Source organism: Schistocerca piceifrons, chromosome 1 (assembly GCF_021461385.2).
Source record: "Schistocerca piceifrons isolate TAMUIC-IGC-003096 chromosome 1, iqSchPice1.1, whole genome shotgun sequence".
Lineage (NCBI taxonomy): Eukaryota > Metazoa > Arthropoda > Insecta > Orthoptera > Acrididae > Schistocerca > Schistocerca piceifrons.
The window spans coordinates 889,415,019-889,431,657 of record NC_060138.1 but is presented as its reverse complement, the minus strand read 5'-3'; the positions used below and the strand labels follow the sequence as shown (position 1 = coordinate 889,431,657).

The window sequence follows — 16,639 nt, the reverse complement described above, 5'->3', positions numbered from 1 at the left end:
TCCATTGAGCTGACTGGCGCTTTGTTTCTGGATTGAAAAATGGCATCCGCGTCTCATCCATTGTCACAACCGATGAAAAGAAAGTCCCATTCATGCTGTCGCATGTCAACATTGCTTGGCAACATGCCACACGGGCAGCCATGTGGTCGTCCATCAGCATTCGTGGCACCCACCTGGATGACACTTTTCGCATTTTCAGGTCGTCATGCAGGATTGTGTGCACAGAACCCACAGAAATGCCAACTCTGGAGGTGATCTGTTCAACAGTCATTCAGCGATCCCCCAAAACAATTCTCTCCACTTTCTCGATCATGTCGTCAGATCAGCTTGTGTGAGCCCGAGGTTGTTTCGGTTTGTTGTCACACAATGTTCTGCCTTCATTAAACTATCATACCCACGAACGCACTTTCAACACATCCATAACTCCATCACCACATGTCTCCTTCAACTGTCGATGAATTTCAATTGGTTTCACACCACGCAAATTCAGAAAACGAATGATTGTACGCTGTTCAAGTAAGGAAAACGTCGCCATTTTAAGTATTTAAAACAGTTCTCATTCTCGCCGCTGGTGGTAAAATTCCATCTGCCGTACAGTGCTGCCATCTCTGGGACTTATTGACAATGAACGCGGCCTCATTTTAAAACAATATGCGTGTTTCTATCTCTTTCCAGTCCAGAGAAAAAAAATCGGAGGCCTTAGAACTTGAATGCACCTCGTACAAAATTCTTCCACAGTCTTATATTAGTGGACTAACTCTGAGGAATTAAGGTGTATGTGAATATTTCCTGGGTGACTGGATGTATTTTACTTTTGTTTTATTTATTTTATCAGCTTTTTATTAACTAAATAATCAGGCCATTACTTTTGCATGCACCAGGTTGGTCCAATACACTAGGGCAAAGTCTACCAAATTGTTGCAATTTTCTTAATAATTGCATTTTCAACCTGATGCATCTTTTGCTTCACACAGTTTTTTTTATATATATATATATATATATATATATATATATATATATATATATATATATACCTCGAACCAATTTTTCAAAATTTCTGTGATAATATTACAGCAGCTGATGCACTTGTATTTATATCTCCATAAATACTAGTCTTATCAGTTTCATTTGATCAAGATGGCATAAACATCTTTCTTTGTGGAAAAGTCAAGTCCCTCCAACCAAAGTCATTTTTGTATACCGGGAATAGGCACACATTTTTACCTGGTTTTATATTATATTTTATCAAAATTTTAGCAAATCAGCCATTAAGGAATTTTAAGACATTTTCACATTTTATGATTTTTTCCAAACAGATTACAACACAATCATTCATGTTTGTGAGAACAGTACTTTCTGCTGCAAGTATATCTAAGCATCCACACCATTTGTCAGTTTACCAACTGATTACCTTCTAAACAAAATTCTTTAATAGCTCTTTGGGACCTTTACAGAATTTGTACATAGTAAATGACATATAGAATTGCTAACAATTTCAATATTGCACGGATTTAATTGACAGGCTTTTATCTCCATTTCACAAATTCACTACTTCTGTAACAATTAGTTTCAAGCCACTAAAAAAGCAGAGCAACTGTCTTGGAATTCGGAACTCTTTGTTTAGTAGAATTCAATCCAGCAACACAACTGTGAGGCAATGCTGGTTAAAGCACATTTTGAGAAAGAATTAGGCAATGCTAATTTTATTCACCACTGAACTACACAACTATATTTAAATGCAATGAAAAACTCAATATTTACGGCAAATTTTTACACCTTAACCACAATGAAAACGTTTGTTATCAATAGCCTTTGATGTACTTTAATCAGTACTGTTAACAATTATAAAAATCAGAGGTGTCAGTTTTGAGATATATGGTGCTAGAAATAGACAAAATTTTATATCTTCAGATGCTGACAAGTTTTAGTAAAATTCGTTTTCACTAATTTTCTAACATCCTGACAACACACTGACAAATGCTCAAAATTTTTCAAAAAAAATTGTAAAGAGCCAAGCTGGAGCCCATAGATCACTTAACTTGAAATGGTTCTGAACACAGAGTAATGTTTCCAATAAAGGACATAAGAAAACTGGCAACATGTCACTACAGGCATCGCACAATTCTTTCCAGATAAGAAAGAGCACGGGTGAGCAAGCCATTACACAACACAATCAGCACGCGAGAACATTTTCTTTGCTAAAAGCGGAATGCTAGAGTACCAGCATCCAGATATGAATGTAAGGATATTTAATTTCTGCTGAAGATCCAATAAATAATTTGACAGTACACCTGCCTGAGAACCAGTGAAACTGAGTTTTAGTTTTTCCATTTTAAATCTTTTATTATTCATTGAATTTTATTTTAAAACTTAGAAGTTACATGGGAATACATTCTCCTCTTGAGTGACTAACCACAGAATAAGGAATTGACAGAGTACAATATGAAATAATTATCGCTGCTTGATCACATACAGATGTACCAGCGGAGATTGCTCTACTGTCCTTCAAAACTTTTGATTATTGGTTATTATCAAAGGTTACAAACTTGACAGCACCTAGACCCGGCAGTAGCTGGAGCAGGGATCCGGATATAGATAGATAGACGAACTTAACTGACAAAAAAAAAAAGGGGGTGGGGGGGGGTGGGGGGGTGGGGGGGTGGGGGGGGGGGGGGGGGGGGGAAGACAACGTACCTTGTGTCTTCTCCATGAATGTACGGAACTATTCATCTCCTACCCATCTCTGGTGAGTCAATGATAGCAATATCTGATATATCTGTTGTGCCAATTGAATCGCTGGTAGGGAAAACCTTCAAAACCCCCCGTCTCAATCCCCCCCCCCAATACACACACTAATTTGTGTGTTTCAAAATCTGCAACAGGAAGAAAAAAACTGTATTCACAGTGACCAGAAATCCTGTTCTTCCTGCAATTGCACTTCACTAATTCCCACTATTGCTCACTTCACAATATTGATTTCCCTCTTCACATTTTCTACCCTATCTATTTCATTATGGGATCTACTACTTCATGCTCTGGCCTGTAGAATGTCAGATTTGTTTTTTTTCTGATGACAACATCCTTCTGTGCAGTATCCACCAGGAGATCAGAATAGGAGACTATTTTACCTCACTAATATTTTACCATAAAGGATATCATCATCTTCATTATCAAACTATGCAGTAAATACTCCATGACCTTTGGAAATAAAACAATTGTAGTTTCCCCTTGCTTTCAAGTGTTCACAGAACCACCACTACAAGGCCATACTTGGTAATATTACAAGCCCCACATCATCTAGACCACAGATATTCAACCTTGTCCCTACCACCCACCTGGTGGACATTCCAGGTTCTCATGGTAGGTGGTAGCAGTTTTTAAAATATTTGCAACAGGTTTTTGTAAAATTTTGACAAAGTATTTGTTAAGTGTTTATTATGATATGCTTTAATTGCTGTAAATTTGCTTTATAAATTGAAGCAATTAAAGCTAATTTGCTGCTTACAGATCGCCATTACTATGAAAGCAGTGGGTGTTAGATAATTTTATTACTAAAAGAGATGCAAAAGTGGGTGGTGGGAAAAAAGGTTGACTGTCCCAGATCTAGACTATTGCCACAGCACATGCTGAAAATGATGCTTCCCCTTTTCAGGAATGATGTGTCTGTAGTGGCAGGAACGGGATTTCTGATTAGGTTAGTACAGGGTTATCAACACAAAACTGAACAAGTGTAACCCAGATGTAGGTCTAATACTGAATAAAAAACACGAATGTGCGTTAATGATTATGAACAGTACAGTGAATGCATTATAGGTAGCCAAGATAGACACAAAACCAACACCCACTAGAGTAGTTCTAGTGCATGTACTTACTGAATCAGAAGATGACACAGGGACAGAAAGAATGTATGATGAGATAAAATAAATTATTCAGTTCCTTATGGGAGACAAAAATTTAGTTATGCTGAGTGAATGGAATTCAATGGTAGAAAAAAGATGAGGAGGACAAATTTGAGAACGTGGGGAATATTTAGAATTCGCCAGTGCTAAGCAAGTAAGGGAAAGCTGAAAAAAGGAAGTAATCTATTGCAAGGCTGGGCAAAGGAAACAGTATTATGGAAAGTGAAGAGGAAGTAGGCAGGAGACATGATACTGTGAGAGGAATTTCACACAGCACTGAAATACATAAATCAATACAAGAACACCTGGAGTAGACAATATTACTTTGAAATTATTAACATCCTTGGGAGAACCAATCATGACAAAACCATGCAAGACATGTAAGGCAGATTATATAAGAATTTGAAGCCATTCTGACTGAGAAAGATAACAAAATTAATTTTCTAGACATGACAATAACTAACAGACCAAACCCTAAATATCAATGTACACAGAAAACCAACATACACAGACACAGTCATTAATAAATCTTCCACACATCCCAACTCACATAAACAAGTTGCATTCAGATCCTTCTTCAACAGAGAACAGAAATTCCCACTTAATGTTGTCAACTATGAGACAGAAATGCAAATACATTGCACATAATAATGGCTATCATGAACATGAAATACACACACTATTACAACTCACATCTAAAAATAACAACAAACAATGGTACACAGCTTCCTCACACAACATCCAAAAACCCAAGTATATAATGTTAACATATTTAGGTGTCATATCAGACAAAATAGCCAAGCTGTTAAAAAAAAAAAAAAAATCAGGCTCACCTTTGCCAACAACAACTGAAAAAAGAAACTGATACATGACATCTCATATCCCACAGAGAAACTGAAAGAACACATTGACTGTTTCAGACTTGGCAAACCGAATAAAGCAGCTATATTGAAACATATCAATGAAACAGGACACAATGTTACAAGAGACAATGATCTCAAAGTACTAAATAATTTAGAAAACAGCTGGAAAATGGACATCTTGGAAGAAATGGAAATATTCATCCATGGCCACATGGGGGATAACAAGATCCTGAATGAAATGACAGACTTCAAAAATTCAAATTTCTTTTCCAATTTCACTACAGTACTCTTAGACTAAAATATACATAACATCACAGTCGTTTCACTCTAGCCCCAATAATAGCTTAAAAATATGTTAAAATAAATAGTTTACATCATCATTTGTACAATAATATTGTAACAGGTGCTCAATTTGTAATGTATTTCCTCAACGTACACCTGTAATACAATAACAAGATGTGCAGAAGACATGTAACATCTGACACCACGTAGATCAACAGATTGATAAACAAATCGAAACCAGCTGTATTTTGACCACCATATACACTGCACTACAGATTTGTTTTTGTGATCGTGTTTTCCAAGTTACTGGTACATTTGTGAAAATTTGTGAACAGTGATCAAGAAAGCCACGAGAGCCACAGAAATGGAAACACCTCAGCTCATTACGAGACTACCACGCCATAAGAACAAAGTGAGTGAGTGTTAAAAAACATTTTCATGCAAACATCAGTCCAGCTTACAAAGTGACATTGCCTCTTACTAGGTTTTCTTTTCTTCCACAGGATAACCACAACATTTATGAAAAGACTGTGTAACATCTGTAGGATCTTATTATGAAATTGTTTTTGTAATGCCATTTAGCCTGATGATGAGGTATTCCCTTGAAACATGTCGCACAATATATAAGTAATACATAAGTTAATAAATTTTGTGACTGGTAGCGGTAATTAAAAGAACCTTTACAGATTATATACCCTCAAGCATAAAGGATAAGGTAATATTCCAACTTCCAAAGAGGGCTGGTATGGCTATTACTGAACCAGCAGTTTAGAAGCCGCGGTTGCAAAATACTGACACAAGCTATTTACAGAAAGATGTATACAACGAGAGGATCCATCTCATGAAATAGCAGCTTGGGTTCCAGAGAAATGTATGAAAATGCGAGAAAGTACTGATCGTACGACTTATCTTAGAAAATAAAACTGAAAAAAAGGGAGAATAGGTAGATGTAGAACAACTTTTGTCAATACTGACTAAAATACACTCTTTGTATTTTGAAGGTAGCAAATAAAGTGCATGGACTGCAACTTTTACAGAAACCATACTGTAGTAAATAAATGTGAATGGACATGAAAGGGAAGGAAAAGTTGATATGGGAGTGAGGCTGGTTTATAGCCTATCCCAGATGTTATTCAATCTGTACAATGGGTGATCAGAACAGGAAATCATGGAGAATTTTCGAAAGTTCAGAGGAATAAATTAAAACTTCATGGTTTGCATGATAGGTTGTAAGTTGGATAACTTCTGAAAAGTTACTGAAACAAACTGCAGAAAAATGAAATTTATGACACAACTTGATTAAAGGAAACAACTGGTTCATAGGATGAGGCATCAGCAAATCACCAATTTGGTAATTGAAGGAAGAGAGGGTGACAGTTTAACACTTACAGAAAGACCATGGCATAGCTACAATATGTAGGAACAAACTAATGAAGGTTGTAATAGTTATGCAGAAATGAAGATCCCATGATGGACTAATGTGGAGAGTTGAAGATGGTACCACCACTAAAGTTCAGAAATGAAGATCCCATGATGGACTAATGTGGAGAGTTGAAGATGGTACCACCACTAAAGTTATTTCTCCCTGATTTAATGAATCCCAATCTTAAGAGAAAGCCATTTTTAAGAAATAAAAATTTAAACATTTTGCAAATTGGAACCCAGTATTTACGTAATTCCTAACATTTCCAAGTGATTTTGTGATTCCCTTCTATTCTACAAAGGTTGTATTTTTTATCACGTGATGCAATAAATGGCAATTGATTCGACTGGTCGAAACATACCTAGATCAGTTAATAACTCTACTTCCCTTGGAGCGATACTCATAAATGTGTTGAAATAACTGGAAATAGATTTCCATGTGACTTAGATCATGTGATATGATTTCACAATCACAGAGTTTAAAAAGTGCAAAAAGTTTAATTGTTTACTGAAGTGTTGACGTTACCAATTTTACTTTGGTGGAGATACGGCCCGGAAATGTAGAAATTGCAGCAAAAGCTGACGATCATCTGTGATGTAATTGACACAATTTTAATGTAAATCTTTTCGTTTATGGCGAAGATATACGATTTAGCACTGTATACATGTGCAGCATATTCAAAAATGAGGAAGCATTCTTAAATGCTAAAGCTAACAATTCTGTGAAATGTAAGATCAATATAAGTAAATATCACTTCTTCCAAATACCAGATACCTGGAAAAATTTTGCTGCCTGAAGAAGTGGGCCAAGGTTATCTTCAGTGACACTTGTCTCTCCACAATACATAAATTCTATGAGGGACTTCAGAACAGAAAACTGCATATCCTTCAGTACAATCAATGGATGCATACCCAGCTGTCGCTGTAATATTGTCTGAAAAATAAAAGTGTACTACAGTCTTACTGTTCTAAACATATCAGCATGAACACGATATCTCTATGAGAAGCATACACAACTGCTTTAACAATTATTTAATCAGATGAGGATACAGTGATTCCATTTGGCATGATACAGTAATTATTACTGTAACTATATTAACTGGTCAGGAGAACAGAGATGACAATGTGCAAGAACAAATTATTTAATTTTCTAAGTATGAAAGGCAACATTACATTTAAATGCTCACTTCAAATCTGAAAGGACACAAGTGCACATGTTTGCACATTACTTCCTTACACTTATAAAATTAAGGTATTTTCTTTTTTTCCACAATATTTTTCACCATCCTTTAGTTCTTAGAAACATTTAAAAATTTTATATCAATAGTCTCCTTTTTACTAACACCAGAAATAAAGAAAAGAGCTCTGGTGGTGCAACGGCTTGTCAACTGTATTAAGCACTACATTTTACAGACAATGCTCAATTTCATTTATTTTTCTTAATTTATATTAAGTGAAACTTAACACACTTTACAATGTGACATTTCAGATTGTTTATAATGAGCTTGTGCCAATAGTCTTTATGAACACTAATTTCACTACAGGAGCCTTTCAAATTTAAATCAGATTTTTTTACGCACATCTACTGGTGACAGGTGATAAAGTGCAAAAGTACAACCAATAGTAAATTAACTTTCCTCACAGCTGACAACACTGCCAGCACACTAGCTGCTGCATATATTGTGACAGTATTACAACAACAGCAGCAAAAGTTGCTAAGGTGATATTTATACATGCCCAGCTAGCCATCACAACACCAAGCAAACAGGCCTCTGTGTCTGTGCAGTAGCTGACCACCACTGCAACAGTTCTCACTGCAACAGTTCTCAGCTGAAGTCTGGCACAGCACTTTACGATGCCACCAACCTGGTACTGCTGCTTTGACTGTGCCCTTGCACTTCTCATATCCAATGCACCATTATCACCACACTGTGTGTGTCGACGCATTTGGTGACTAACTGCACTCGCAGGATGTGGGCACGGGCACCTGAGAGCCTACCCATCTCCGGAAATATATTGAATATCTCTTAACAAATGAGTCTGATATAGCTGCTGCACCTTGCTAACTGAATGAGGACTTCTGTGACTACTGATGAACCAGAAGTGCATGAGTGGGGGCAGTCACACCACATTCAGCCACAGAAGGACATCCCACTGCTTCAATAGCAGTCATATAAACCCAGCTGCTATTGAGGTAAAATTACAAAACCAATACACTATTTTCATAAACACAGCATGTTCCCAAGTATATGAATGCAGATCGTCCAAGCACAATTCCACAATTTTTGGAAAAATAGAAACAAGTTCCAAAATATTCTATCATAAGTAGAGTGAACATTTTTGTTTAGAATTATCTATTATGAATGTGACTCACTTTACCACTGGAAGACAATGCAGACCCCCATCCCACTGTTGGGCATCTCTGAAGTATTTTTTCCATTGTTTTCCGTTAAATTTTCAGATACATGTGGGGACCCTTCTGTAGTGACACAATTGAGGGACCCATTATCAAGCATACTGAGGTACAGAATTCCAATGATCAGTTATCAAAGTAAGAAGGATAATATCTGTTCGACTTTACCCTTGTTTTGACTCTCCAGTAACAGAGAGACAATGTCATAAAAGTGTATGAAAAACAGAAACAGAAGAAATTGTTATTATTTCTCTAAATTAAACTGAAAGCAAGTTATACAAAATATAATGTGTTTTAAGTGTAATTTTGTAACTGAGTTAGTTTGGGTTACCAATGTTTTCTGGTTATCTGTGCAACATCAGGTGGGAACTGGATGCAGAAGGAAATCAGCACTCTCTTGGCATACGAAACAATTTATGTTTGCCTCAATCTGTTTAAGGTAAAACAATAAAAAAATCTGACCATAGGTTGAACAGGAATTTGAATCTTGCTCCTCCTGAATGTATTGCCTTGTTGTTTATTCTATATAAATATTTATATGCCATCCATATTTATCAGTAGAATTTTAATCACAGACTGCTTCACCAGGCAATAATGGAAAGCCTCAACTAAAATCTTAGAACTCTGAAATATACATGGCTTCTAACAAAACTGAAACGTAATTAGAAGGGCTTATAAAAAGGTATCTAACACATCATATAAACAGAAAATCAATAATTATGAGCTTCAAAGGTCCGCCCTGAAAGCTGAGTGGTCAAAGTGGCGGTCTGTCATGCCAAGGGGCCTGGGATTGATTCCCCACTGGGTCGGAGATTTTCTCCGGTCAGGAACTGGGTGTTGTGCTCTCCTCATTATCATTTAATCATCATCAGTGGAAGGCAACGGGAAACCACCACTGGAATGACTTCCCTAGATGCTCAAGTGGTGGACCTCTCTGATGAGGCTTCCCCCATGACAAGACCTGCCGTAAGGCAGAACACAAAGTTTTTTTCAAAGGAGTATGAATGGATCATAAGACAGTGTAAGACACTTTTAAAAACTGAGACACACATACTAGAACTAACTAATCACAGACTGATATTGAAAGAGAATCAAAAAGAAATGGCCATTGCCTTCAAATAACTTGAAGCAGTTTTATTTTTATTTATTTATTTATTTATTGTTCTGTGGGACTAAATTAAGGAGAAGTCTCCATGGTCATGGAACGAGTCAATACATGAAATTATAACACGATAGTAGAAACAGATAAAATGAAATATAAGAAACATATTCAGGCGACAAGAAAATCAACAATGTAACACTGCAATTTGCTTAATTTTTCAGCTCTTCCAGGAGCGCCTCGACAGAATAGAAGGAGTGAGCCATGAGGAAACTCTTCAGTTTAAACTTAAAAGTGTTTGGGCTACTGCTAAGATTTTTGAGTTCTTGTGGTAGCTTATTGAAAATGGATGCAGCAGAATACTGCACTCCTTTCTGTGCAAGAGTCAAGGAAGTGCATTCCATATGCAGATTTGATTTCTGCCTAGTATTAACTAAGTGAAAGCTGCTAACTCTTGGGAATAAGCTAATACTGCTAACAACAAACGACATTAAAGAAAATATATACTGTGAGGGAAATGTCAGAATTCCCAGACTATTGAATAGGTGTCGACAAGAGGTTTTCGAACTTACACCACATATAGCTCAAACAGTCCGCTTTTGAGCCAAAAATACTATTTTTGAATCAGAAGAATTACCCAAAAAAAAAAAAAAAAAAAAAAAAAAAAAACCATATGACATAAGCGTATGAAAATATGCTACGTAGACTACTTTTCGTGTTGAACTGTCACTTCTTTCAGATACTGTTCTAATGGTAAATAAAGCAGCATTTAGCTTCTGAACAAGATCCTGAACATGGGCTTTCCACAACAGCTTACTAACTATCCGAACACCTAGGAACTTGAACTGTTCCGTCTCGCTTATAATATGCCCATTCTGTCTGATCAAAATATCTGTTCTTATTGTATTGCGAGTTAGAAACTGTAAAAACTGAGTCTTACTGTGATTTAGCATCAAATTATTTTCCACAAGCCACGAACTTATTTCGTGAACTACATTATTTGATACTGTTTCAATATTGCACACAAGATCCTTCACTACCATGCTGGTATCATCAGCAAATAGAAATAATTTTGAATCACCTGTAATACTAGAAGGCATATCATTTATATAAATAAGAAACAGCAGTGGCCCCAGCACCGACCCTTGGGGAACGCCCCACTTAACAGTGCTCCACTGGGACTGAACATCACTACCACTCTCAATATTGCGGAGAATTACCTTCTGCTTTCTGTCCTTAAAGTAAGAGGTGAACCAACTGTAAGCTACTCCCCTTACTCCATAATGGTCCAACTTCTGCAGTAATATTTTGTGGTCAACACAGTCAAAAGCCTTCGTTAAATCAAAGAAAACACCTAGCGTTCGCAACCTTTTATTTAATCCGTCCAAAACCTCACAGAGAAAAGAGAATATAGCATTTTCAGTTGTTAAACCATTTCTAAAACCAAACTGTACATTTTACAGCAAATTATGTGAATCTAAATGCTCCAGTAACCTTGCATATACAACCTTCTCGATAACTTTAGCAAACACCGATGGCATAGAAATAGGTCTAAAACTGTCAACATGACCCCCGTCTCCCTCTTTATAAAGTGGCTTCACTACCGAGTACTTTAATCGGTCAGGAAACCGACCACTCCTAAAGGAAAAGTTACAGATATGGCTAAGTACTAGGCTAACATACATACAACAATAGCCCGCATCTCGTGGTCGTGCGGTAGCGTTCTCGCTTCCCACGCCCGAGTTCCCGGGTTCGATTCCCGGCGGGGTCAGGGATTTTCTCTGCCTCGTGATGGCTGGGTGTTGTGTGATGTCCTTAGGTTAGTTAGGTTTAAGTAGTTCTAAGTTCTAGGGGACTGATGACCATAGATGTTAAGTCCCATAGTGCTCAGAGCCATTTGAACCATTTTAGCCATACAACAATACTTCAGTATTCTGCTAGATACCCCGTCATATCCATGAGAGTTCTCGGTCTTTAGTGATTTAATTATTAACTCAATCTCCCCCTTGTCAGTATCATGGAGGAGCATTTCAGGTAACAGTCTTGGAACACTTTTTTCTAAGAGCACTATATGATTCCCTGTTGGGACTAGGTTTCTATTTAGTTCACCTGATATATTCAGAAAGTGATTATTAAAAACTGTACATATATGCAACTTATCAGTAACATGGACATTCCCACTACGCACTGATTCTATACCCTCGACCTGTCTCTGCAGACCAGCCACTTCCTTTACGACTGACCATATGGTTTTAATTTTATCCTGAGACTTAGCTATTCTATCTGCATACCACATACTTTTCGCCTTCCTCATAAAATTTTTAAGCACCTTACAATACTGTTTGTAATGAGCTGCTGCATTTAGATTTTGACTGTTTCTAATGTTTTGATATAATTGCCACTTTGTTCTACAAGGTATTCTTATCCCTCTAGTCAGCCACCCAGGCTGCCTGTTTGTGCTAGTACCCTGTTTTGAACGTTCTAACAGAAAGCAACTTTCAAAGAGCACGAGAAAAGTCTTGAGAAAAGCATTTTATTTATCGTCTACTGTATCAGCACTATAAACATCTTGCCACTCTTGTTCCTTGATAAGGTTTACAAAGGTCTCTACAGCAACTGGATCAGCTTTCCTAAACAGCTGATGACTATATTTAACACGTGTTGCAGCACAAAAATCTTTTAGAGTTAAAATTTGTGCACCATGATCTGAAAGGCCATTCACCTTTTTGCTAACAGAATGCCCTTCTAGTAATTAGGAATGAACAAAAATGTTGTCTATGGTTGTTCTACTGTTCCCTTGCACTCTCGTTGGAAAGAATACGGTTTGCATAAGATTATATGAATTAAGGAGGCCTACCAGCATCCTCTTCCTTGCACAATCACTTATACAATTAATATTGAAGTCACCACATATAACTAACTTTTTATATTTTCTATAAAGTGAACCAAGAACCTCCTCTAGCTTTAGCAAAAATGTTGTGAAATCGGAGTCTGGGGACCTATAAATAACAACAGTTAGAAATTTAGCTCCATTAAATTTAACCACACCTGCACAACATTCAAACACCTTTTCAGTGCAGTACTTTGAAACATCAATTGACTCAAATGGGATGCTGTTTTACACATACATGGCTACTCCCCCACACCGCAAAGAGCTCCTAGAAAAGCTGCCAACCAACCTGTATCCTGGTAAAGGAAGCCTCTGAATTATCTCCTTATTTAAGAAGTGCTCATATATACAAATAATTTCAGAGTCAACACCTATAAGCAGTTCACTAACTTTATCTCTAATAACTTGTATATTTTGATGAAATATACAAATCCCCTCATTACTCGGATACCTAGGCTTTGTTGAAAGTGGTTCCTTTGTTAGAGAGACTTCCCTTAAGTAGGAATACCTATCAGCTAACTTCAATCTAAAAAAGGTGCAGCTCTAACACCCACTACTACAGGAATTTTCCCATGAGTGATCCCACCACTCTCACCTATGCTGTCACCTATAAGCTTTGCCAACCTCCCCTTCCCGTACCTATTGAGATGCAGGCCATGTCTAGTGAAACCTGTCCTGCTGATAGACTCCACCGACACCACTGAAATGTGACCCATGCCCTCTGTCATCAGCGCACCCACATGTCTCATGTTATTACGCATGGCAGCTGTATTAAGATGAGGCCAATCGTGATGCTGAAACAGTCCCACGAAATGCACATTCGTGTTGCCAGTCTGAGTGGCTATCTTTTCCAGGTCACCATCTATGTCATACCAAGGTCAAAAGGTTTCTTGCTGCAGCTCTCAGCAACAGTGGTGATAGGGTGTCTAGAACAATGGTTCTGGCATTTGCTTGTGGCACCAGCTGGTATCTTTGATGGTGGTGCACCCTCCAATGCACATGACCTTGTTATTTTGTCTTCAACCATGGGTGAATAGGCTAGTGGTGCCCTCATGGGTTTCTGGGCAGAAAGGTATTAGCTAACTACAGACCCTAATGGTCTTAACATTGCAGAAACAGCTGAAAGTACACCTTCGCCCCAGAGTAAGGCACCTTTATTGTTGGGAGAGCGGTCAGTTGTCCTGGAACTCCTGATAAGGTCAAAGTATTTGTATGCTGGTTACTGTTACCTCCAATATTAGATGGTTAATGGCTAACACAAGCATTCCAGAAAATAGCTGACAGGTATGGCAGTTTTATCTCAAGTGTCCTCTCACTAGTAAGTCTAGCACAGGACACCATCCTAGTTGTGAAATTGACTCTGCCAGCAACTAGCAGCTGCATGCTGTGGTTTACATTAACACCAAAATGCCACCTGCGTTCAGAAGCTGTCCTCAGTTCCTTTAAATGTTTGGTTGAAGTATTTAAGACTACTAGTCTTACTCATGGGCTGTACTCACTAATATCAGAGTTGTTTCCAAAACCAAACAGTCCTCTGATTTGAAACCAGATGGAAGGCTAAATCCAGAGGTTCAAGCAATTCTGTGCAAATCTCATATGCAGGTTATTTATTGTTCTTGCATTATCAAGCTGAGAAATGTAAGACCCAGGCTACAACCTGAGCCCACAATACACATTTAAGTAAAGGCTACTCAACAAGCAAAGTCCATATGATGTTTGCATATTGTTTTCTCAGTTTAAGGAAATGTCTCCATGAACTCCATCACCAATCTCCTAAAGCCACTAGGTTCAGCAACTTTTGCAATCAGAATAATTGCCAATTTTGAGGATGTAGAAATTAGTAAGCTAACATACTTTGCATACTTCCACTCTCTGATGTCATACGGAATAATATTCCGGAGCAACTCAACACTTAGGCAAAAGGTATTCACTGCACAAAAGAAAGTAGTTAGAATAATGTGTGGGGTTCATAGTCGCACATCTTGCAGGCATCTCTTAAAAAGGTTAGGAATTCTTACAACTGCTTCACAGTACATTTAATCAGTAATGAAATGTTTTCTCAACAACATGGACCAATTTAAAATCGACAGTGACATTCATGATTACAATACCAGAAAAAAGAAAGACCTACACTATCGTTTACTTAACCTATCTTTGGCACGGAAAGGGGTAAAATATGGTGCTATAAAACTTTTTGATAAATTACCATGTCAAATAAAATGTCTGACAGACAGCAGTGATAATTTCAAAATCAAATTGAAATCATACCTCCTTGACAACTCTTTCCATACCATAGATTAATTCTTGAATATGAGTAAATAAATCTGGAGATATGATATATGCATTCTGTGCCATTTAAGGGAATGGGATAGATAATAGAAATATTTAGGTAAAACACTATAATGTAAAAATCCTTGTTTCCTGTGCGCATTTCTTGTGCATTTGACACGTTCCACATCGTAACGATTTTCCCGTGCTGTTGATCAATGGAACAAGTAACTAATTAATTGCACAACATAATTGGGGAGATGATTAGATCACTTAAATTAAATGAATACAAGATCATTTGTCTTTGTAGTCAGAAAGAGAACATTTTTAATATGGTATTAGTTAACTGGATGGGCAAACAGGGCAAGGTCAGCATATTTCTGTCACTCATATTAATTAACCTGTGTATCATTAATTCCTATATCTGGATCACAAGACAAAGTGATTAACAGTCAAGTATAGTTGAAGCATGGCAGAACAGACGGACGGAACAATGTTGTTGCTTTCCATTACAGTCATATACCTTAACATTATACCACTCAACAGTTGCATAATTCTGGACTGAACAAATTCATTCGTTCACTGTTGACCTGCAATATTGAGTTAGTTAGTTAGTTAGTTTCCCTTTCCTGGAGTAATTTATGCGATTAATCATAATGATGTGAAATGAGTCGTTTTACATTCATATTACACAACCAAAAGATGGCTACATACTAACCATGGACAAAGTAGTTTCAGTAATAGTAAAATAATAATAAATATATCTGCGAGTGAGTGAGAAGTTCCTACCCATGACAATTTTACATATTACAAAAGTAGAAATTCTTGTGTGGAATAGAAGGAGTTGTCAAGAACAAACTTTTTCATCTTGTTTCCAAATTTAATTCTGCTACCAGTCACATACTTTATATCATTGGGCAAGTGATAAAAAATTTTGGTGGCAGCATTTATTTTGTTAAATTATAATAACTTGATCGCCTTTATCAACACTTTGCTGCTAACTCGACTCATACTATTGCCTAAAATATGTCTAATTGCCAAAAAGTTTAAAATAAAAATTTTTTGCAACAGTTACGATGACAGCAAGAATTGGTAAGAGGCACCTCAAATTCCGGAGTAATATGACAACAGTATATGGAACGGAAGGTGTGACTAAGCTCATTTTCTGATTGGTTTTGCTACAGCAGCTATCCTGTAAACAAATAGCTGCCAATAAATTTGTTTTTCTGATCCAGGTGTAGGAAAAGAAAGCTGGCTGAAACAGAAGTGAATGCCTGCACACCAATAATGGCAGTGTATTTTATCACAACTAAACCATATCTGGAGTGGCTACTGCCAATTTCAAATGTGACACATTTTGGATGAAGATAATTGTCAGTGGGTCAAACATTGTTGACAGTAACTTTTGTAGCCCATCTGTTTCAGGTACCATAGTGGCAGAATGCTTCAGAGAAAACTTTATGGGTAAATTTTCTGAGCATACTCTAGAAATGGGGAATATTG

General features: G+C 37.1%; 1 protein-coding gene across 2 annotated transcripts in view; it reads right to left on the bottom strand.

Annotated features, from left to right (window-relative positions):
- LOC124716871 (probable GPI-anchored adhesin-like protein PGA55) overlaps positions 1 to 16,639 on the bottom strand; it is a 132,970-nt gene that overhangs the window by 97,337 nt on the left and 18,994 nt on the right. Inside the window, exon 2 of one of the 2 annotated variants that reach the window (XM_047243427.1) lies at positions 7,242 to 7,400. In XM_047243427.1, the coding sequence (XP_047099383.1) occupies positions 7,242 to 7,400 (159 nt within the window). Of the gene's footprint in view, positions 1 to 4,449; positions 4,504 to 7,241; positions 7,401 to 16,639 lie in introns of those variants that run through there. The other variant, XM_047243434.1, reaches the window with a different exon arrangement.